Below are 23797 nucleotides of genomic sequence, written 5' to 3'. Positions count from 1 at the left end.
GCTAGTAATGGAAAGCATAAATAAAGCAAAAACCAGCTGTCAGTCTCAAAGCCTCATAATGGAAAAAAACAAAGGAAGGGCTATGAATTCAAAATACGTGCCATAATTATAATGCAGAAAGGGAGACGTTTGTGAGCTAAGCTGATAAAATCTTTCTGACTCAGGAGAAGTGGATGTTGCTGTTGGTCCTAATTGCATTTTCTTCAGAAACTGAAGTACATACAGAATGAACTTGGACAAACTGAGCCAGCAAAGCAAGCCTCCAGGGAAAAAAAAAAAAGAAAAAAAAGAGAGAGAAGAATGTTTTTACAGACCATAAAAGTTAGAGAATGAAATAATAGATGTGTTCTGTGTTGGAGGGTTTAGTAGTTCATGACCATGGTGCAGGTACAGCCTCCTACTACATGGGCACTAGGAAACAAACATGAATTATTACTGTCAGTGTCATGAGTTGAAAATGGACATGGAATACCTAAAACAAAGCATTTTCAGACTACAACAAATCGTCTGATTGTTATTCTCTCCCCTCCTCCCCCCCCCCCCCCCCTTTTATTTTCCTTCAGTGTCTGCTTTATTTTAATGAAAAAAGTGCTGGTGGCTAAAATTCCCCTATTCAGTGGGGAGGGAACTCCAAAAGAGCACAAGGATGGAGTGATGTGTTCTCTGGTGCAAAAATTAAGAGCAAATGTGAACAGAACTGGAGGTGTTCAAGAAACATTTAGATGCTATACTAAGGAACATAGCTTAGTGGGGAAATGGTGGTAGTTGGCTGGTTGGACTGGATGATCTTGGAGGTCACTTCTAACCTTGGTGATTCTCTGATTCTGTGAACTTGTGAAGTAGTTGTAAACTATCATAACACACACTGGAATGAAAAGAAAGCAGCATCAAGTGGAGCTGTATGGGCTAGAAATGTCAAAGGAGAAAAAAGAAAATATTTGAAACCTACAGCTGACTGTGAATTTGCAAGATCTGTTTTTGTGAAACAGCTGCACATTAAGACAATGGAAGACAGGCCTGTACAGAATGGGACCAGCTGCATCTGCCACAGATGGGCTCTAAACCATTACTTTAGAGCTAGACTAAAGTAGCCACAAGAATGTTAAACAAGGAACACAGGGAGAGCATCAAGAAGGTAAATGAATATACAAACTTGAAATAAACACAAACAAACTGAACCAACAGGGTTTAGAATAACAATAAGGAAAACATTTCAATTGCTTAAAACAATGTTAACAGTGTGGGCAGCAACAATGAGTCAGGAAAATCATCTGGAGAAGGAATATTCTACACTTGGCATTGCTGGAGCCTTGTGGGATGACTTCCATAAACAGTGATTTTAAACATTTCAATTATAATCTGCCTGGGAAGAGTCCAGTAGCAAAATGTGTGCATATGGATGGTGTTAGGAAAGAAGGAAGCATGGGAACAGCACTCTATAGTAGATGCTTTTGCAAAAAAATTGATTTGGAATCAGTAACTCAGCAACATATCATTTGAAGACATATACAGCCAACACCTGAAGATAGTAAACACATTGACCCAAATACCTAGCTAAATACGGTATTGACTGCAGATGTGGCACTGTGCAGAATGTGCAAGTAATAAAGAGTTGGAGATTAGTATAGTTCTACTATGGAAAGCAGATTTTATCGTGAATTTCATTCTTCGAGAGTATTTAATAATCAAAATTGAAATGCTCTTTTTGCACAACATTTGAGATACATTCAGTACCTCAGAGAGTGAATTCAGAGTACAATTACAGATTTTTTGTTGCTGCACAGGGAGCCAGGTAGCTGCAGATGTCACGTTGCTGCCAGATACATGGAATTGTAGTGCAGTAATAGCTCTCTAGTAGGGTCTCACAGGGACAGGTAATTGTGCAACAAGACAGTGTGTTCTTCTATGACTGTAGAGCAAGCTTCTATGACCAATAGAAGGCTATTCCAAAGAGTTACAATCACACATTCACAGAAACAAGAGGTGTTGGACAAACTGACAAACAGGGTGTTTTTAAAATCCTAGAAAGTACTAGATCTGCAAAAGACTGAGGGGTCACTGATAACAAAACACTGCAGAGAGTTTTGCTTTTTTTTTTTTTTTTTGTGTGTGGTTTTTTTTTAGAATACAGATCCACAAAATTAATATCCTTTAGTCTTCTCTATCTTATCATAAGGGCTCAATCCACTTAAAAATCTCAAACAAATAGTGATAGGCAGATAATTTAAGAAGTGCAACATCAGTGTGAGGAGAAAATATGTGAACTCTGGAAGTGTAATATAAGCCCATGCCTGGAGGACAAAACAAGGTAAATCCAACAGTACTCGTGTCTAACAGTAGGAATGATTAACTACTGAAATAAGAGAAATGATTATATCATATAATAGAATGGCAGAGGTTGGAGGGGAACTTAAATATCAACTAGTTCCAACCCTCCTGCCATGGGCAAGATTACCAACCACCAAATCAGGCTGCCTGGGATCCCACCCAACCTAGCCTTGAATGCCTCTGGAGATGGGGCATCTACAACCTCTTTGGGCAACCTGCTCCAGTGCCTTACCACCCTCTAAGTAAAACATTTCTAACATCTAACCTAAATCTATCCTTTTAGTTTAAAGCCATTCCCCCTTGTCCTATCACTATCAGACCATGTAAAAAGTTGGTTCACTTCCTGCTCGTAAACTCCCTTCCAGTACTGGGAGGCTACAATGCAGTCTCCCCAGAGCTTTCTGTTCCCTAAGCTAAATAAGGCCAACTCACTCAAACATTCTTCAATGGAAAAGTGCTCCAGCCCTCTGACCATCTTCAGGGCCCTCTTCTGGACCTGGTCCAACAACACCACATCCTTCCTTTGTTGGAAAGCCCAGACCTGGACACAGTACTCCAGGTAGGACCTCAGACTAAAGAGGGACAGTCACCTCCCTCTTCCTGCTGTCCACCCCCCTTTTGATGCAGCCCAGGATACTGTTGGTCTTCCAAGCTGCAAGAGCACGGTGCTGGCTCACGACCAGCTTTTTGTCCACTAGGACCCCCAAATCCTTCTCCATGGAACTGCTTGTATATGCATCCCTCTGGATGGTGTCTCTTCCTTCTATTGTGTACCCCAATTGGTGTCAGAAAACTTGCTGAGGGTGCATTCAATCCCACTCTCTATGTCACTGATAAAAATGTTGAAAAGCACCAGAACCATGACAGAACCCTTGGGGATACCACTTCTGATCAGCCGTTCACAACAACCCTGTGGCTGACAATTATCCAACCAATTTTTAATCCACATAATAGTCTGGTCTTCAAATCCATATCTCTCCAATTTTGAGATAAGGATGTAGTGTGGGCACGTCAAAGGCCTTGCAGAAGTCCAGGTAGATGGCATCAGCTGCACTTCCTTTGTCCACCAATGCCATCACTCCACCATAGAAGACCACCAGACTGGTTGGGCATTATCTACCTTTAGAGAAGCAGTGCTGGCTCCCTCATGTGCCTTAATACTGAAAGTGTGATGCCTCTTGCAGCTAAAGGAAGAGGGCCTCATCAAAAGGCCCCCCTTGATCTGGTGGCCTGTAGTGGACCCCAACCACCAGATGCCCTTTATTAGTCCAGTCCTTAATTTTAATCCACAGGCTCTCAACCTTTTTGCAATCTATCCACTTCTTAACAGAGGGCAACTCTTCTACATCAACTATTCCCTTCTAAAAGCTCATAACCCTCAATCGTGGTATTCCATTTAAGTGAGTCATCCCACCGTGTTTTCACGATAGCAGTAAGATGGCAGTTTACACCACAATTCCTCCTACTTGTTACCCATGCTGCGTGCATTGGTTAAGAGGCATTTCAGCTGGGCTTTCAGACACATTAGTTTCCTGGAAGAGCCCTCCCCAAAACCTGTGGCAAAAATCTTAAGTTTTTCCTTGCTGCTTCCTGATGTGGAAGTGTTCCCTGACTCTTCTCTGTTCCTCAGCAGTACATCCTCTTCCCCCATCAAATTTAGTTTAAAGCCCTGACTATGAGCTCTTCCAGCTTGCTGCCTACTATATTTATAAGATGTATCAGGCTGAGGGCCCCTGCTACCACCTTACCTCTCTATCTTAGCTCTGCTGTCCCACACCTTGTCATGGCATGCTATCACTCCTTCCCCCTTCAAATCTAGTCTAATGTCAAAGAGCCCAGACAGCTCCTCAGCCAGAATCCTTTTTCCCCTACAGCCTATGTGGAGCTGATCTGCAGCCATTAGGCTAGACATCAAGTAACCTGCTCCATGGTTAAAAAAAACCAAAATTCCTGTAGTGGCACCAGCCTCTCAGCCAAATACTTATCAGATGGCTTTTCCTCCCCATATTCCTCCCTGCAAAAGAAGGGATAGAGGAAAACACCTCGTCCATAAACAGCCCAGTCCCCTGAAGTCCCCGTTGATGGCCATCATGCTTCTCTCAGTGACTTATTCATGGCAAACCTTAACTATCAGTAAGGGATAAAAATGATGGATTTGGCAAGACAATTTTTGCAGTGTAGAATGTTAATGTTGCTAGATTCAGCATAACTGGTTGAAGTTCAAAGGTCGTGGGCTAAAGAAATTGAAATCTTGATGAGATTGCTATCATTAATGGAGATGACCTATTGTTAAAAGTAACTCAATTTTAAAATGTTTGGTACTATTTAGACACTTAATCTTGGCCTCTATCACCCTAACTAAAATCATCTTAATACAATTACTATAGCTAATACAATACATAGTGCTAATTTCCATGTCCAAGATTCCAAAATGTCACATTTTCACTTTCCATTCGCATGCTCCAATACTCAGCATCTTGAGCAGGATAATCAGATATGAGTCTGATCAGAGAAATATTTAACAAAGAAAATTCGCAAGGAATTTTTCAAATATACAACACCAAAAGGATATGAGTTAGTCAAAATCATCTTATTTCCTTGAGTAAATGAATCTCTGCATGTTTAAGTCGATATTACTAATTTTAAGTGATTACTTATTCTTCAACTGCTAAGCAAAATCCAGATTTTGTTCAAGAGATCACATAACAAGACACTAGAACTTAATAAGAAAAAAACAATAAAACATTACCTCAACAGCTTCCCATGCCCACTGCCTGTACTTTGGGTCATGAGTGAGCCGCCACATGTACATGTAGGTCTCTATGACTTCAGGTCGTAGGATGTAGTATTTTTCATTTTGTCTTGTCGCAATGGCCTCAACTCCACCATCAAATCTGAATGCTTCTGGTCCCAGTTTCATGCCTACCCAATATAAAAACATATGTTAAGGTAAAGGCATTAAAAAAGCTTTGAAATACGTAACCTGCCAAATTAACTATCATTTCATATCACACAAGGCATGTTACCTAAAATGTATATAATTTTTGGCAGATGTATACAATTTTTTGACAGCAGCTCCTTTTTCAAATATTTTATAATTAATTCACAGTGATAAACAGCTATTCTTTATCAATTCCTTAAACAGCAGTCCCAGTTTGAACAGTGATGTTAACATCTGCATTATGAGAAACTTTATATAAATAGCAACATATTAGGTTTTCCTGAAAACATGAGGATATTCACTTTTCTGTGTTAAACTTGAAAATACACTCTGGGACCTGAAATGCTGCCAGGGTTATTTTTATAAGATGAAAGAATCCAAAGAAATTTCTTGCACAGAAATTCCCTTTCTTTGTGCAATTCTTTCTTTGCTGCATTGTACCAGAAGAATTGAGAATAAAATATTTTTTTGTGCAGAAAGCATACTTAATGATGCATAAACGAACAGATCGCCTCCCTCACTTGCACTGGCTGTGAAGAAGTTGACAACATGAAAAAACACGAAAAAGTTGTAATTTCAGTCACTACAGTGCGTAGCTATAATTCAGATGTCCTGAAATTATTTATGAAACAAAGCAGCCACTCTAAAAGTTAGTCCTGAATCAAAGCAACATTGTGTCAGAAATTATGAAAAGTTTTTGCTATGATTCAACTTTTATTTACCACTGTGAATAAAATACTGATGACTGCCTTCACAAAACTGGACTCTCTGATATTGCACTTACTTGTACGATCATAGGATTCATGGCAAGTTCTAGCAATTTCAGCACCAAGCTCAATGTGATGGCCTGTCTTGTCACTAGGTGCTCCATCTGCTCCTAAAGCAAACATGCCTCCAGCAAAACAAGTCAGATGTCCCATCTTGTGTTCAAGCAGGCCACCCTTCCACTCAGCAATGTATGTCAGTCCCCCACTTGATTTTCGAATGAGATGGGTCTCTATGGCCTGTGGAAGCACATATTATTATTATTATTATTATTATTATTATTATTATTATTGTTACTGCTATTGTTACTGCTATTGCTATTATTAAATCAAAGGTTACCACTTGGAAAGCGTGAAAGACCAAAATAAAAAACGGAGACACCTTAAGATTCTTTTATATGTCAGTTGTTTTTTCTCTGTTGCCTTAGCTTATAAGGTAAAATGGATATGAGCTGGCACAAATTCAAAGTATAGCTAAAGCAACATAGATTAGAGTACATTGGTAATGATGATTAACTCTGCCACAACTTTCAGCAATTTACACAGTATATTTTATACAAAAGGCCTAAAAAATAAAATATCGTTTAAAAATTATTCATCTTCTTCCTAAATGGAACATTTTCAGATAATTTCATTTTTAATGGTCATTAGCCATTACTTCAGCTTCCATATTTCCAATCTGGACTCTGACAAAGAAGTTCTTTATTGATATAAATTCACGTGTATTATATGCAAGTCTAAATTTATATTAACATCAGAGTCAGTGTACTAAATGATGTTGGGTTTTCGGGACTATATGGCACTCCCCACCAAGACCAACAAATTTTCCCCCAAGACTGAATTCCTCCACGGTCATAAATCAAGAGCAGAGAGTCATAGAGATTTCTAGAAAACAAACAAACAAAAAAAACTATGAGAATAAGAAACACTTCTTTATGAGAGAATTAGAAGTGGGTGCTGATAGCAATGTCTGGTCACTGATTACAGAAACCAGGAATACAGCCATCCGTTTGCAGAGAAACAGAATTAAAACAATGGAGGTGATGCAGAAGAGCGCATTAATTAGAAGCACAAACAGTAATTAAATTATTGCTTTTAAAGGGTAGTGGAGAGGAGGTGAACAACTCTATCATACATTCAGTTAACCACCAGTATTCTGGTTTATTCTACAGAAATCAAGAGATCCAGAAACAGAACTAAGCATGCATAATACAAGAGAAAGAAAATTAATAAAGCATCAGTACAGAGAACTAGTTGGGAATCTAGTCATGGAATACCTAGATGCAGCTTTTTAAAATAATGTTCTTGGAAACTTCTTTTCTGTTATCTCACTGGGTATAAAGTACTTAAATGTACAATTAAAGCATTGACAGAATAGAGTTCACAGAACCTGCTACAAAATATTTTGCTGCGTAAATAGTAAAAATATATGAGAAGATAGAAATTACTGGAAAACTTCCAGAATCTTTCAGTGTGCTGTTCACATTTTATAAAGCCTCCTCTTCTCCAGACTCAACAATCCCAGCTCCCTCAGCCACTCCTCAAAAGGTCTGTGCTCCAGACCCCTCACCAGCTTCATTGCCCTTCTCTGGACACGCTCCAGGACCTTGATGTCTTTCTTGCAGTGAGGGGCCCAAAACTGAACACAGTACTCGAGGTGCTCAAGGAATTTCACAGTAAAAAACAGTTAGCATTATGAAAGAATCAACAAATTTAGAAAGTCTCAAAACTGTAAATGATTTAGAATAAATCCATATCCTGCATGAGTATAACACGTAAAAGAATATCAGGTAACAGTATTTACACTAAGATGTGTGGTAAAACCTCCCTTTTCCCCACAAATCCAGCTTAACTACAGTTGAACTTCAGGATTTACTTTGAAATGGTGATAAAACACTACTCATGGAATAATGGAGTGTTTGTATAAAACATTAGCATACTAAAGTACTTCCAAGGGAAACAGTAAACAAAAATCAGTAATCTTTCAATTATCAGTTCTGAATCTATATGCAACGTACCAAAGCCATTCAGAATCCATTTACTGGATAGTTTTCAACAGTTCAATTCAAACATTTTAATATTTTTACAGGTTAAAACAGCAAGATATTTGTAAATAGTGTATCCTGTTTGTTGTTTTTTTTTCAGAAAGAATTTCACACAGCTTTTAATTGCCATCAGGACAGACCAAACAAAGATTTTTGTTTTTCAAACAAGTCTGAGGACCAGAACAAGTTTAACACACTAGTTGCAAAAAGTGGACAACTGTTTATGAGTAAAAAAATCGGAAAACGAAGTTAAGAATGTAGTAGGATGAGGAAGAAATACTATCAGTTTAAACAAGAATATAATAAGTGTCTGAACTTGAGGAGTAGGATGAAAAACTTAGGGTTATGAGCCTATAGAGAAATACTAATTGCTATCTGCAGTGCTGTGGGTGAAGTTCTGGCAGGGAAATGAAGTTGCTAAAACAAAACTGAACTGCCACAGGTCCATGGGACCAGATGGGATCCACCCAAGGGTGATGAGAGAGCTGGCAGAGGTGACTGCCAAGCCGCTTTCTAGCATCTATCAGCATTCCTGGTTATCTGGAGAGGTCCCACAAGATTGGAGGCTTGCCGATGTGACTCCCATCTACAAGAAAGGCCATAAGGAAGACCCGGGGAACTACAGGCCTGTCAGCCTGACCTCGGTATCAGGGAAAGTTATGGAGCAGATGATCTTGAGGGAGATCACACGGCACGTCCATGGCAATTGGGATCAGACCCAGCCAGCACGGGTTGACAAAGGGCAGGTCATGCTTGTCCAACCTCATCTCCTTCTATGACTGGGTGACCAGACAGGTAGATGAGGGAAAGGCTGTTGATGTAGTCTATCTGGACTTCAGCAAGGCCTTCGACACGGTCTCCCACAGTATTCTCCTGAGGAAACTGGCAGCCCATGGCGTGGACAGGTTCACTCTTCTCTGGGTGGAGAACTGGCTGGAGGGCCGTGCCCAGAGGGTAGTGGTTAATGGAGTTAAGTCCAGCTGGCGTCCTGTTACGAGTGGTGTCCCCCAAGGGTCAGTTTTGGGGCCCATCTTGTTTAATATCTTTATTGATGACCTAGATGAGGGAATTGAGTGTACCCTCAGTAAGTTTGCAGATGACACTAAGTTGGGAGGATGTGTCAACCTGCGTGAGGGTAGGGAGGCCTTTCACAGGGATCTGGATAGGCTGAACAGCTGGGCTGAGCTCAATGGGATGAGGTTTAATAAGGCCAAGTGCCTGGTCCTGCACTTTGGCCACAATAACCCCATGCAATGCTATAGGCTTGGGGCAGAATGGCTTGAAGAATGTAGAGAGGAAAAGGACCTGGGGGTGTTGGTTGATGCTCGGCTTAACATGAGCCGGCAGTGTGCCCAGGTGGCCAAGAAGGCCAACAGCATCCTGGCCTGTATTAGAAATAGTGTAGCCAGCAGGAGCAGGGAGGTGATCATCCCCCTGTACTCAGCTCTGGTGCAGCCATACCTCGAGTACTGTGTTCAGTTTTGGGCCCCTCACTACAAGAAGGACATTGAGGCCCTGGAGCGTGTTCAGAGAAGGGCAACAAAACTGGTGAGGGGTCTGGAGCACAAGTCTTATGAGGAGCGGCTGAGGGAGCTGGGATTGTTTAGTCTGTAGAAGAGGAGGCTCAGAGGAGACCTTATTGCACTCTACCACTTCCTGAAGGGGGGTTGTGGTGAGGAGGGGGTGGGCCTCTTCTCCCTGATAAATAATGACAGGACGAGAGGGAATGGCCACAAGTTGTGCCGGGGAAGATTTAGATTAGACCTGAGGAAACATTTTTTCTCTGAAAGAGTGGTCAGGCACTGGAATGGCCTGCCTAGGGAGGTGGTTGAGGCACCATCCCTAGCGCTGTTCAAGAAGCGTTCAGATGAGGTGCTAAGGGATTTGATTTAGTAGTTCAGTGGGTAGGGATGGTGATAGGAGGATGGTTGGACTAGATGATCTTGTAGGTCCTTTCCAACCTAATGTATCTATGAATCTATGAATCTATTAAATTATTACAAAAGAAGATTAGGTAGCAATTTGATAAAGATCCACCCAAGTGAAAATTTCTATTTAGCAGAATTAATTTTCAATTTCATACTCAGAATTAATTTACTTTTGTTTTGACATAATTATCTACACATTTTAAAAAGCCACACATTTATTTTAAGTGCAGCTCTAGTATAACCTAGACTCTACCTACAAACAATTCCTTCTGAATTTCAGTACTTGTAGATCAGGTGGTGTCACATTTTCACTATAGAGATTATTATTTAATTTTACTGCAATGAATATGCAAAACATAAACCAACAGACAACATCTGCAAAGAATCCAAAATGCTAGAAGAACGAGGTCTTTGATTAGCTGAAAATACATTATTGATGGATAACTGTTAGGAGCAAGCACAGATTTCCTTTTAAGTAAATGGAAATTTCATATTACTGTTTTACAGAATGTATTTCTGCAATTCAATTAGAATTTCTTTTTTTTGTATCAAGGTAATGCAGAAAGCCTGTGCAACATAAAAGGTTGCAAAGGAAAAGTGGCTGCAAATGCTTGCTTTTGAAGGGAGTAACAGCAGATGCTACTTGTCAGATAACGGAAAAAAAAAAGAGATAACCTGACTCAAGACTATACTTGACAAAAGAGAGGAAGGAAGGAAGACTAAAGAAAAATAAAAGCTGGACAGTTATTTAAACAAATAAATTTACTTCATGTAAAGGCTGTATGGTATATGGTTTGGAATCTAAGAGCTAAGCTCTTTTAGCCAGACTAATTCTTATGACTGAATCAGTTCCTTGAAATTTTGTTTGTATGCCTTTATGCAATACTGTGCTTACAGTCGTCACTGCAATTAAGCTTTTAGCTATCTTTTTTTTTTTTTTTTTTTAATTTCATCTTGTGGGAAATTATCCCTTCTACACAGTAACTGTAAAAATAATTGAAAATTCACTTAGAAGCACTAATAGTCCCCTACACTTTGTATTGTGGCTCTTGTGATTGAGAGAAGTCCTTCATTTACCCTTTGGGTTGTTTAGGGCAGAAAAACAGATTGCTTATAGAGTAAAATGGATGACATAGAATTAAAGTAATCTCAGTGTTCAAATGAGTTAAGAAAGGAAAAAAGATCAACAAGCTTATTGTTAGTAGAGGGTATTCTTGAGGTGGATTATGTCACCAAGGAATAAAATTGCTGGCATAGATGTAGACTTCTCAGTAAAAATGTCCTGTACCTCAAAAAGCTGCTAATTTCAAAATAGACACACGATACAAAATAGTTAACTCTGCATAAGGAGCAGGAATGACAAATAAAAAACCTCAAAATACAGTGAAAACTGATGCTCTACTTCCTCAAGCACGTATATATTTTAACTCTCCTTTTACAAAAAACTGCTTAATTGTGATTAATGAATTTCAGTGACTATGCTCAAAGAACAAGAAACAGGTATTTCCTTTCCTACCTCAAGATGTCACTGTAGCGGGGGATAAAACTTCCTTGCAAGCCACAGCAATCCATTTCCCTTCAGTAAGAAATTTGAAACTTCAAAAATATCATCTTTGTTCTAAACTTCTAGGCCTTACGATGTTTGTCTTGGGGATAATTACAACTCTGCATGCTTCTTTATAATAAAGCAAAATAAATGATCTCAGTCCACATTTTTAATACATTTTTCTTCCCCTAGGGATCTTAAACAGTATTTTGACAATTTGAAGCAACAATGAGCATGAAAGAGAATTCTACAGCATGATATTTCTAAGAATTCAAAAGTGGCAATTTCTTGCTTTTTATTTTAGTATTTATGGCCTGTACCAGTACAGTTTATTGCTTTGAACCAGCGCAAAGCAGGCAGGTCAGTATTACTGTTGTTTTACATATTTTGAGTTTGTATGTAATGTGCCTACTTTCCTGACTCTGAGTTTCTTTCATCGTCTTCACTGTATTGAGTTGATCTAATGCAGTAGATACTTTTTTTCTTCACCAGTCTTCACAACTTATACAATGCATCCTTTGTCCAAAGTTCCAATGAGTTTATTTCTCATTCCAATGAGAAAAGTTGGAAATTTCCAATATTCCTTTATTACTGCTATTTTGGAGATGATGGAAAATACATAGTATAGATTTTCTCCTAAACTTAACTTATATACATATTACAAGACACAAGTCACATGAAAGCATACTGATAGAGAAGCTAGAATGAAATAAAGAGTAAGTCTGAGCCTTTGCTACAGTTTATTGAAACAATTCTGCCAAAGAAATGTGGTATTGTTTCCACTTGAGATTCCAGCTGCGTACTAAACTCTGCTTTTAAAAGATCAAACTGAAATCCGAATACAGAAGAACTTTCACTTGTTTAAAGACTATATGTAAGAAACATTTTGATATACGAAATACTGTGAAGCACTTACTGCTTTTGGACTCGACCTGCTACAAAGACAAGCTTACATGTGAAATGAAATATGAATGAAGTAATGGAGATGCCTAGATTTTCAAAATGGAAAAGTTGGCAAGCACTTAACTACTATGATATCTATCCATCTGATCACTAAAAGATGATTAAGTTCTAGAGGAAAGCTGATAATTTACTTTTCCTGAAAATCTACTTATGTATTTTTGTCTGTAAATGCCTATTAGCGTCTCCAAGAGCACCAATGCTCTTGCATTAAAGGTACTTAATGCTGTCTGCTACCAGAAGGCAAGATTTATTCACATTCTTCAAACAGTATTAACAGAATAGCATGCATCAAAGGAAGTCTCCAAGTCTCTCTCTCAAAAATTTATATTATCTATTTTCTGAATGTTCTAGAATAAATACCTGTCTCTCCTGGCAAGCTTTTTGCTGTACTAGCCTTTGGGAAGGAAAGAAAAACAGTGCAAGTATTAAGGATATAGCTGCTCAGACATGACAGGACTTTCTGATGACAAGAGCGAAGCCTGAGGCAAAATGGGGACAATTTCTCTTGCAAGACTTTCTGGTTAAAATCCTCCTTCAAGAGTTCCAACAACTGTATAGCTTGCTGCTTCTCGTGATAGTCCATAAACAAGCAAACAAACAAACAACAAAGTACTTTGTATCGTCCAAAACATAAAGATTGCATAGGTATAAGTAAATCATTAACATAAAAATCTGCAGAAGCCTTCCTTTAGGTTTTAGAAGCTTTGCTTCCTGCTACAGTCTCAAAACTCCTCCCATACTTCTGACAACAGAGGAAATCTAGCTCAGGAAAGTAAAAGGAGCATCAAGTCCTCTGGATGTTCTTGACCTGTAAACATAATGAATCTTGTGTTTCACTAGCAGATAGCTTCACTGTTGCTACATACAGAACGCTCGTGCAGCAGTGTGATAAATATTTTTAACACAACAGCGGACAAACTATGTAAATAAACCACACATTTATTCATTTTCATACACTTAAATCATAGACAGTATCTCTCTCCCAAAATGAGTCCACGGGCCCAAACGCTTCAATGCGAACATCAGCTCCTATTACACTGTGCTGACTGCTGACGCAGATTTATCCCATTTTCTATTTCCTTGAGTGCCAAGAAGTGCTAAAATAGTGAATGTCCAATTCATTAATGTACTTTTGGCTTTACTCAGCATGAAAAATTATTCTGAGTTGTTGCAGTTCTATCACTGTCCATACCAGTTATGTAGTTTTTAGGATCACTAGAATAGCAAAGAAAATCACTTTAAGTGACTGAGTGGAAACTGCAATCAACCCAGAGCAGCCACCAGCCTGTCACCACAGTTAAATATACCCTCTTGAAACCCTGGAGATGAAAAGGGCCTATCTGCCAATACCACATTTCATTTTGCTAACAATACTTTGCTTGGTCCCTCACTTCAATGAGAAAAGAGCCTGTGTAGCTTTGTTTTATTTATCTGAATCGCTGAACTCTCGGATAGTTCTGAAAAATGTTCATTGCTTAATGTTGACAATTAAATATACCACCACCACTTCCAAAACAAAACTGAACAAAAAATGCACCACATAGCTTCCCTGAGTATATATCAAGGTTACTCTCAACTGTTAACGATGAGACAAAAAAACCCAAACCAGATTAAATAGATCCTCTGCATTTTGTCTGAATACTCAAAATTCTGAGGCAAAAAATGGCATTTTTTCCATTCAGTACCCAAAAAAAAGTTTATAACATTCTTCAACAACTTAATCCATTTTAGCAGTAGGCTAAATTTCAGGGGTGTGCTGTTGAAATCTAGCAGAAAATGGCTGTGACCAGGTCTCACACCACCTAGCTTTTTAGCTATTTCCACCATTCTCTATTTCCACACTGTCAGAAGATAACTAGCTCTCATGTCACAATGTTACTTCTAAGCAGTTGTTATCCAAGGAGAGAAATTAGCAAATCTAAACTTCTAAAAGTACACCACTGTTTCCGCAGAACACAGCTGCTTTCCTCTTTGATACCACAGGGCAACTGCTGGCTGAACTGAACCAGCTTGGGAGCTGCTGCTGAGGGTTTCTTCCTTCTTCTATGAAGTTCAGCTAGGATGAGGTACTTCTCCCTTTACTGCCTTTAGATAAGGCACTTCTTCAGAAATACACTTAAGGAAGAGATGAAGGCAGTGTCAGAAAGAGAAGAAATACTTAGGATATAGAAAGCTGGAGGCAATGACCAGAAAAAAACATGTAACGTGAAAATTAGGAACAGATATCAGAATGTCAAGAGTGTGAGACAATGTATGAATAAAAGTAATGGGAAAATTGCTTTTCAACTTTTAAAATGAGGGTTGGCATTCAAGAGAAGAGGATTTGATGCAGTTGCTTGTGACTTGCTGTTGCTATACAAAGTGAACCCAGAAGGTCCATTCTTGCTCCAAATTATTGTACTCTTTTACTTAATCTACTCAGTTGTCCCTCAGAGATCAACTGTGTTAGCCGAAAAGAGTGAAACATTTCCTGTACTGGATGCTTGCAAAGTCTGAGAGTTTGTTCTATGGTCAGTTAATTCTTCAAGATAGGTAACAGGTTCTATAACCAGGAGACGTTGCATGCCTTCTATTTAAACCAGATTAAGAAGATCTCTTCCTTCCCAAATTATATGAAGGACATTATATAAAATTATGTATTACTTTTCAAAAGAAAATGAATTTATAGTAAAAAATGCATACACTTATCTATATGCAAATTCTAGAGTTTATGAATCCCTCTGATTGTCTCATAAATGCATTCAGATTGTGCTGTGACATTCAAAACAATATCTCTGTCCCTTTTCCATTAGAAGTAAACTTTTCTCAAAATAGCATCAGCTAAATATACACCTCATTCATGGCAAATAAAAAGTTCTTAAACATAGTTTGGCATCTTAGTTATTGCACTCAACTTCGGCCAGAAAACAATCCATAGACATTACAAAAATTCTTCTAGAAAGAACTCTTTGTTTTTAATATAAGTTACTGAACAGCAAAAGGAAAACCCCCAGTGCTTTAGCTAAGTAAATTTCAACTTTACACAGTGAAGTACAACTCGTTCTATATTTTCATTTGTGATTTCCAGATAGTAGGAGATACTGAATTAGGCATCAAGCCCTCATGTCACACTTCTAGAACTTGTTGGGAATATGCGGGAACAAAAGGCTGAGAATAAGTCTGGTGTTCCCTTTGGTGTAGTCTTAAAAAGAGGCTGAAAGCATCAAGGGAAATTAATCTGAGAAAATACAAAGCAGATTCAGAATGCCCAAAATGTGGAGGCTTAGTCATAAGGGAAAACTGCAGCTTGTGCAGACACTTAAATTAAGGCTAATTTAGATAAGTAAAGGATCAATAGCAATAAAGCCAATAGTAGGATGGATTTCAAAATAGACTAGCCACTCTGGTAAAGAACCTTGCATGTCAGTGGTGCCCAAACAGTCTGCAATTTCTGTGATACTGCAGCTCCCCTGGTGCTGTTATCTGGACAAGCCGTGTCAAGCTCTGCCTCCACATGCTGCATGTACACTTTCAGCTTTGATACAGATGTACTGCACTACAGAAAGTGGAGAATAAGAACTTAGCTCAGACACCTACAAGGACACACATCACCAGATAAGCAGGCTGCAAGAGATCCCAGCTCTTTTCCCCACTGCCCAGGGAAGAGCATACAGGCTTCTGCCCAACTCACATGCCTTGCTCAGGAGTGACCCAGACCCCTGAGTCCTTACCACCCACCCGAAATGTGGGCTGAAAGCAGGGGAAGGCAGACATCAGCTTTAGGGGTGTTGGAGTTGTGTGACTGCCCCGGGCCCCCTGCTGGCAGTGGGCAGAGACATTCCTCTGCTGGTCCCCAGGGGACAGGGAACAGGATGCTCATTGTCCTGACTGTGGGGGTCACAACATCACTGCATTTGCAATACTCAGCCTGCGGCAGCTTCCAGAAGAGCTGTACCAGCAAACCCCTGTTTTTTATTGCACGTGTCTCTGGGCTAGCACTTACTCTGTGTAAGAATGCATTTAAAAGAAAGAAATTACATTGTTAAACCAGAGAAAGTAGAAGACTTTGAGGTGGCTCAAAATGCATTTCACAATAAGATGAATTGATGTTGTATTACCAGATACTTTGTTCTTACTTTTTGGCTGCCAACCTAATGGCTGAGCTATTACAATATCACTGTTCTTATATTATGACTTCAAGTATACTGAAACCTAATTTAAAATCCACCTTTTGCTCAGTTATCAGTGGAAATGAAGCTGACCGCATCCAAATCTGCACTTACAAAATTAAAGGCAGGAGTTTCTTAGCAGCGGATGCCCAGTTGTCAAATGTACTACCAGCAGGGATCATATCCACCCTCAAATCATCACCATATGACTTTTCTCTCTAATGAAAAAAGTACTTCCAGTGAGTCAGGGCTGTATTTTTTAATGCCACCACTTTTTTGCTGTGTGGGAAGTAAAAAGAGACTTATGTCTCTTCTCTAAGGACTGCGCATTTCCAGATGTATGGAAAGCAGATATTACTTGGCATCTCGAAGCCTTGTCTGCCGAAGCACTGTACATACATACAGTTAATAAGAGATAAAAGTCCCAGACCTAGAGAGCTTACAGTCAAAACAGATGAAAGGATGGGAAAAAAAAGAAGTAATACTATCCTCTTTTATATATATATGAAAGCAAAGAACAGAGGAAATAGGTCATTTGCCCAGACTGCAAGGGAAGCCTGTAAATATGGATTTAAACTTAATGCTTGACACGTTACAATTCAGTGTCAAAAAACATTATTTCTACAAAAACAGTATATTAAAGGAAATGCCATCAATAACAAAGCAAATTGCAGACCAGCAGGATCATAAATAAAACATAAAAATAACAAGTATCAACAAATCTGATTTTTGAGAACTTTCTCTTGTGTCCAATTTGAATAATTGGCTGTTTCACAGAGACTGGCAAACATACGCCTCCTGTAACAAAAAGGCATTGTGTAACAAAATCTGTTTTTCTGTTAATATTATCTAGCATAATATGTTGATCCCTATTTTGACTACAGTCAAAATACTGTAATGGCTGAAATATGAGGCTGTAACACAAAAGAGGAATTACCTCCTGAATACAACGACAAAAAAACCCAGACAAAGAGTCTATACAGGGAAAATTCAGGGAAATATTGAACTTCTACCTGAGTGCTACTTGTAGATTCATTTTTGTTGCATACTTTATGACCATTTTTCAGTTGAAGGAAATTAGCTATATTTCAAGACTCTCCCCCCCTCTTCCTTCAGTATCTGTATTCCTCTAACATTTATATTTGATGAAGTCTTTAAAAAAAAAAAAAGAATTCATTTTTAAGAAGCACACTGTGGTGGCAAACACATCAATCTCCCACATTGTTAGGATTATTAGAGATTAGATTATTATGGCAAGGAAGATTTAAATCTCTCATTTACCTGAACAGCATCATAATACATTTTCTTGCCTTCTTCATCTGTCTTGTCTGACATCAGCCATGCCTTCAGCAAATATTCATAAAAGCTATCCCCAAGCCCTCCAATGGAGACGTGATCTAAAAGGCAATAAAGAAGTTCAACAGCAAGTCCACATTCAGCACAGACAATAAAATACAATTATAGCATGTAATTGTGGTAGAGTAATGCATTTAAAGATATCTCATTGCTAACTCACAGGAGTCCATGAAAATGAAACAAGAATTTATATGTATAACATCTACTTCGCATCTATAATCTATTTCATATAAAAATGTATTAACCCAATTTCTTTTTTATCTTAAAAATATCAAAAAAGTAGAAAATGCTGTGTAATTTGAGAAATACTTTCCCCTCTTACCATGTAAGCATTGCTTTTATTTGTTGTTTATCAAATAATGTGTCATTTAAGACACATTGTAAAAAAAAGCCCAAATGTTTTAGCTCCCTACTACTGAAGTGGATTTATTTTATTATTTATTTTATGGTACTTGAACACACCAATCTCTATGTTTAAAAATACGATTATGTTTTTCAATATCGAGTTGGTTGTCAGGACTCAGCAGTGGTTCTGGAGGAAAAAAAAAAGACTACGTCAAATCTACAGAAGATTACTGCTCTGATGTTGCTTTATTCTGTTCTATGCTTACTATATGAAACAGTGTGGAACTGCAAATGCTATGATTATTTAATTGGACCCATTTAGGACTTGGTATTAAGTCAAGCCATTCAATATCATTGCACCAGCCATGTAGGAATTACTGGTGATCTCAGCTCCTTACATAATCTCTAAGAGTCTCTAGAAGATTCCTGGCATAATTTTAAGGCAGCTAACATAAGATTTCAGCACAGATCTCTTAAGTGCATAAAACAATGCAGCTAGAAAGTGTGTTTCAATCTTTAAACTCCATTAAAGCAAGAGCACCAAGTTTTCTTCTTGAAGTTGATACTGCCTGGTAACATTAAGGGATGTGGCATATATCATGTCTTCTGTGAAAGTTTTTCAAAGTGTTTTACCAGGACTACATTTATAACTGTCAATTTTACAATGGGGAAGGGGTTTGATAATTCCATCCAAGACATTCAGGATGGAGATGTGGATACATATATCACACTGCAAGTTGGAGAGTTGCATCACAGAATTCTGGGCATGAGAAAAGCAGGACATGTTCAGGGCAACCCAGACTCATAAAGTGAGATGCAGAGGAGTCAGCGGTACAGACCTCAAGTTTCCCAGTACCTCACTGATCTTTTAACTTCAGAGTTATGCCTCTGGTAGAATTCAAAAGAACACAGAATTTATTTATTTTGAGACTCTTTAGTATCCACTCTTCATGGAATGCATCCTTTTGCCTACTGAACTGGAAAGCCAGGCAACTGCAGAAGATAAGGATTTTTTTCTGTTCAAATTTCATTAGAACTTTTTTCTATTCAAACTTTATTACTGTTATTTTTCTTTCTCTCCTAGCCCATGACATACAAAAAATAATATAGTTTTCAAAATGTACCCTGTTCCTTTGCCTAACAAATACATTGTGCTATCAAATCTGGATTACAAACTGCTTTCCCCCCCCCCTCTTTTGAATGAGATACATTAAATTTCTGTAAAGAATATGCCATTTATTAAATTAAATGTTCATCATCCAAAAGGAAAAGAAGCTTCCTAAAAAAATGAGAACATTTTCTATGATGGAAGGCTGATCTTTGAACAGCAGCATTTAAATGACCTTTACAGTTTCCTAAATAAATTACCATAGAAACCTCTGACATTTGCAAACTAAATAGCACACGCACAGTTTCATCAATAATAAGCCCTGTTATTATATACATTATTGCAGTAGACAAATCCAATTGACGCATGCTGCAGCAAATCACTGTCAATTTACTGTCAAAATAACAAGGGCTAAATGAATTTACAGGAACAATGGCAGTGATCCAGCAGCACCCTTCACAGTTTCAGCACTGCTAGAGAAGAAATGTTCGGAAACTACTCCCCCCCACTCCACTTGACGTTTGAGAGGAAATGTTTGTGTCTTGTACCAATTACGGGTCTAGGCTTTCTCTTTCTGTTATAATCAACTGAAAACAGACAAGAAAAGCAATCTCAAATAAAATATCTCTCAAGTCCTATATTCTGATGTCTACTATGGAAAAAAAAATCAATGTCTGCAAACAGAGGCAATTGAAAGAGAATTAGAAGAGATGCAACAAGTAAAGATCAAATTTGCTTTTGCTGTTTCAGCATGCTAGGGACTGACCTGCATCAACATTTGTGTTCATCATTTTCACATGCTGCAAGCTAATTTCTATGTCAATACTACAGGCTATTGGAAAGCAAAGGTGGTATAAACTGTAATTGTTACTGTGTGTACCAAAACAAACTAGCATTCAAGGTAAAAGAGGAGTACATAAGAGAATTACATTAAAAACAGGGAAATGTGGAGGGTCGTGAGGCAACATCAGTATTTGACTACTATAAGATAAATAAGGCAGTGGCAGCTACTAGCAAGATCCCCTCTCATCCAGCTCACTAAAAGAATAACTGCACGATTGCAGGACTAAGCTTAAAGCCATACCCAGGATGCCACAGTTCAGTCATGCTCCTTGGGGCTCTCGATACTATTGCACTAAATAAGGGAGTTGGATGCAAATTAGGAAAGCTGTTGGCTAGTCTAGTGCCAAAAAGCTGAGTTTCTTTGTTTGACTGAAGCCAAGTTGGGATTGAATTTGGCCGAACAGGGTCACAGGCATTGATGTAATCTTCTGATCAAATTCAGTGCTTACGGCTTTAGAATCAGCACTTCCAGTGGAAAGTGTTATCAGTTTTACAAAGCCATATTAAACCAACGTGGGCAGCAAGCAAGCACAGACCTCAGAGTCAGTATAAACATGCCAGCTGGTTATACACACTGGTTATACGTACAGGCCTGTGGCACAACAAAATACTGTATCCAAGAATTTCCCCAGTTCTTTACCTGTTTCTACCTGAGCTTGGTCTAACCAGCTCCAGCAGTGATAATAAACAGAACCATATAATCTACCTGTGTGTTTTCAGATCAAGACATTTCATCTTGCTACTTTTATTTCAATAACAGAGGAATGGAAAAAGGTAAAGGACTTGGAGATTGGAAACATGAGTGGAATAGCTGCAGACTGAAAGTAAGCAGAAAAAGAAGAAAGAAGTAGAGTCTCGCAAAATGTATTTCTTCACATTGCTTTGGCTTTGAACACAGGATAAAGACTGAAGAAGACAATGTACAATGCATATTGGCCCAGTCATCACAAAAGACCTAAGTAGTTCAAAGACTTAAAATACTTCTAATTTTGGTGCCTCTGGTCATGATTCCTAGTGGATTAATGCCATGACTGTTCTGTCTAGTTTGCTTCCTTATTTGTTGGCATTAAACTTCAACAGAAATCACAGCTGATATTAAGCGCAAAAAAGCTTCTTTTTATCTCCAGTGGAGGCACACCTGTCTAAAAGTGTGGAATTTGATTAGATGAGCTGATAATATTTCCTTAAACAGTTACTTTAGAGAACACTTAAGAATTTTCAATAAAAGAATTTTCTAGTCTACAAATGCTTTTTCAAGATGACATATTCAGATATTTCCCCACTTCCATAAGCCATACTGAAAGATTACATAAAAGTACATTAAAATACAGCAAGTAGGAATATTAATTTTAAAGATGCATTTTTTTTGCATTGTATAAGAACTCAGATACAATATGAAGAATCAATAAAACACGTTATCAGCGACTGAAAGAAATTAGCAACTGCAGACAGCATACTGACAGACAGCTCACAGTTCTGAACAACTGATCTACTTACGCTGGCCCCATTGGCCACTGCTGGGATTCAAATAGTTGGGGTAAAGGCCTTCTGGTTTATCCAGTCGACTTAGAACTTTTCGAATATTCATTACCTATTGGAAGGGTACAGAATACTGAGCACTGATGCATTTTTTTCCCCAAAATAAAACAGCATCAGTACAAATGTCTCAAAGAACAAATGCTTCAATGTACATGCAGTGTTTGAGTACCTCTGTGTAATCATAATTATTAAAAAAAGATCCTCTAAGCTGACATCATCATGTAAATAAGCTTCAAAAACCTCTGGCGCTTCTGTACCAACTTAGTAATGAAACACAATAGAAGAAATCTTCAAAGTTAAGGTCATACCATGCAGAATATTTTTCCCCTCCAACGGTGTACCGAAATTCATGGAAGCTAGCTGCCTTAACTAAGCTCAGCTACTTCAACATTATATTCTCCATACTCCCAGATCAGAAATGGTATTAAATACTAAGCTCATCACCTAGCCTAGATGCAGAAGTGAACTAGAAGGCAATTTTGCATGGAAAGAACACTGCTGGAACCAAGCTTCTTACAACCAAATTGCCCAGAAGAAATTGATCCAGCCCCGAGCTCTCTACCAGCATAATTGAAACGCTTGCCACAAATGAGTGGCCTGGAAAAATGACGACAGCTCTGCAGCTGGGGCCATTCAGTAGCACAGTTCGTTGCAGAGCATATGAAATAATTTAGACTGAAATTTAACTTTCACAAGAATTCAAAGATGGCAACCTGGGAGAAAGATGATCATGATAATCACAGACCAGAATTATTAACACAAAGGTACTGATAGCTTCATTTTAATGTCCTGAATGTTTAGAGATCAACTGAGCAAATGATAAATTAAATTTATCAACAAATTATCAACAAATGATAAATTAGCTTACACCAAGCCCTAGAAGGATTTCTACTGTGTTAGACAAACTGCCTTCTGCATCTTGATGTGGCTTTGCTAGCAGTCAGTGTCTAAATGCAGACTGCAAAGAGTCGTCCACCTAACTTAATGAATAGTTATATGAACACTTCCATGCAAAAATTATTCCAGTATTTCTTCTTTACCAAGTGTACCAGACCTTGAACAGCTTGTCTTGGTGTGCTGTGAAATCTCAGTCTCTAAAGGGTTTAAGAACAGCTTACATAAACATACTTCCTGTTTCTTGCAGCTATAGCTTGATTCCACTTTGAAAAGAAGCATAGGCTAGAATTTTTAACACACATACATGCACACACACACACTTTCATCACTCTTTAGTTGTCTCTTAACAGAAGCAATGTTAAACATGAATTAACACAAATGTCACAAGATAATTTATCCACTAAGTTTGCCTCTGGATGCTTCTTGTCTGTGCCTGCCCCAAAAATCTAAATAAAAAAATCCAAATCTGAAAAACCAAATCTCTCCCCAGAGATACTAGTCTAACATGTGATTTATCTTTTAGAACATAATTTTTAAGGAACAGTCTAACCTTTTCAGCAAACACAGGGTTCCCAGACAAGTGGCTCAAGTGTACAAACTCCAGATGCAAAGTCCCAAATTCTGCCAAAATGCTGCTGCCACCAGATGCCCAGGGCCAATTTCGACCAATTCCACTATTCAAGGGAAGGGGGAAGAAGAGAAACAGAAGACATGAGTATCTTATGCAATGCTAACAAAATAAGTGCAATAGATATAGTTATTACAAGAAAATAATGAATTTAAATGAATTTAAGATGTAATGCATGCTTTCAGCATCCTTCCATGAATTTATTACAGGAACTCAAATTACTTCAGTCCAGCTCTGCTTAGGTTTATAAGATCACTTCTCACAGAAATCCAGACTTTTAGCTTACATATAACTCCAGTGCATGTCACTGTATCAGTGTTTTACAGTATTACAACAGTTAAATAAATTGCGACAAAAATCTTCTCAGACTTCACCTGTTTTTCCTGTATTTATCACAAGCTGCAGTTCTAACTGTTCT

The 23797-nt window shown here is 38.3% G+C and overlaps 1 protein-coding gene across 1 annotated transcript in view; it reads right to left on the bottom strand.

Moving 5' to 3' along the window:
- MAN1A1 (mannosidase alpha class 1A member 1) overlaps positions 1–23797 on the bottom strand; it is a 133159-nt gene that overhangs the window by 6347 nt on the left and 103015 nt on the right. The window contains exons 6-10 of the mRNA XM_065734660.1: positions 23302–23425; positions 21813–21906; positions 17945–18060; positions 6054–6273; positions 5078–5250 (exon numbers count right to left, since the gene is read on the bottom strand). Coding sequence (XP_065590732.1) covers positions 5078–5250; positions 6054–6273; positions 17945–18060; positions 21813–21906; positions 23302–23425 — 727 coding nt within the window. The remainder of the gene's footprint in view (positions 1–5077; positions 5251–6053; positions 6274–17944; positions 18061–21812; positions 21907–23301; positions 23426–23797) is intronic.

The sequence above is a fragment of the Cyrtonyx montezumae genome, unplaced genomic scaffold (assembly GCF_038088225.1).
Source record: "Cyrtonyx montezumae isolate F1298 unplaced genomic scaffold, pur_monq_1.0 scaffold_0, whole genome shotgun sequence".
NCBI classification, from domain to species: Eukaryota; Metazoa; Chordata; class Aves; order Galliformes; family Odontophoridae; genus Cyrtonyx; species Cyrtonyx montezumae.
This window is presented reverse-complemented; position numbering and strand designations above follow the sequence as displayed.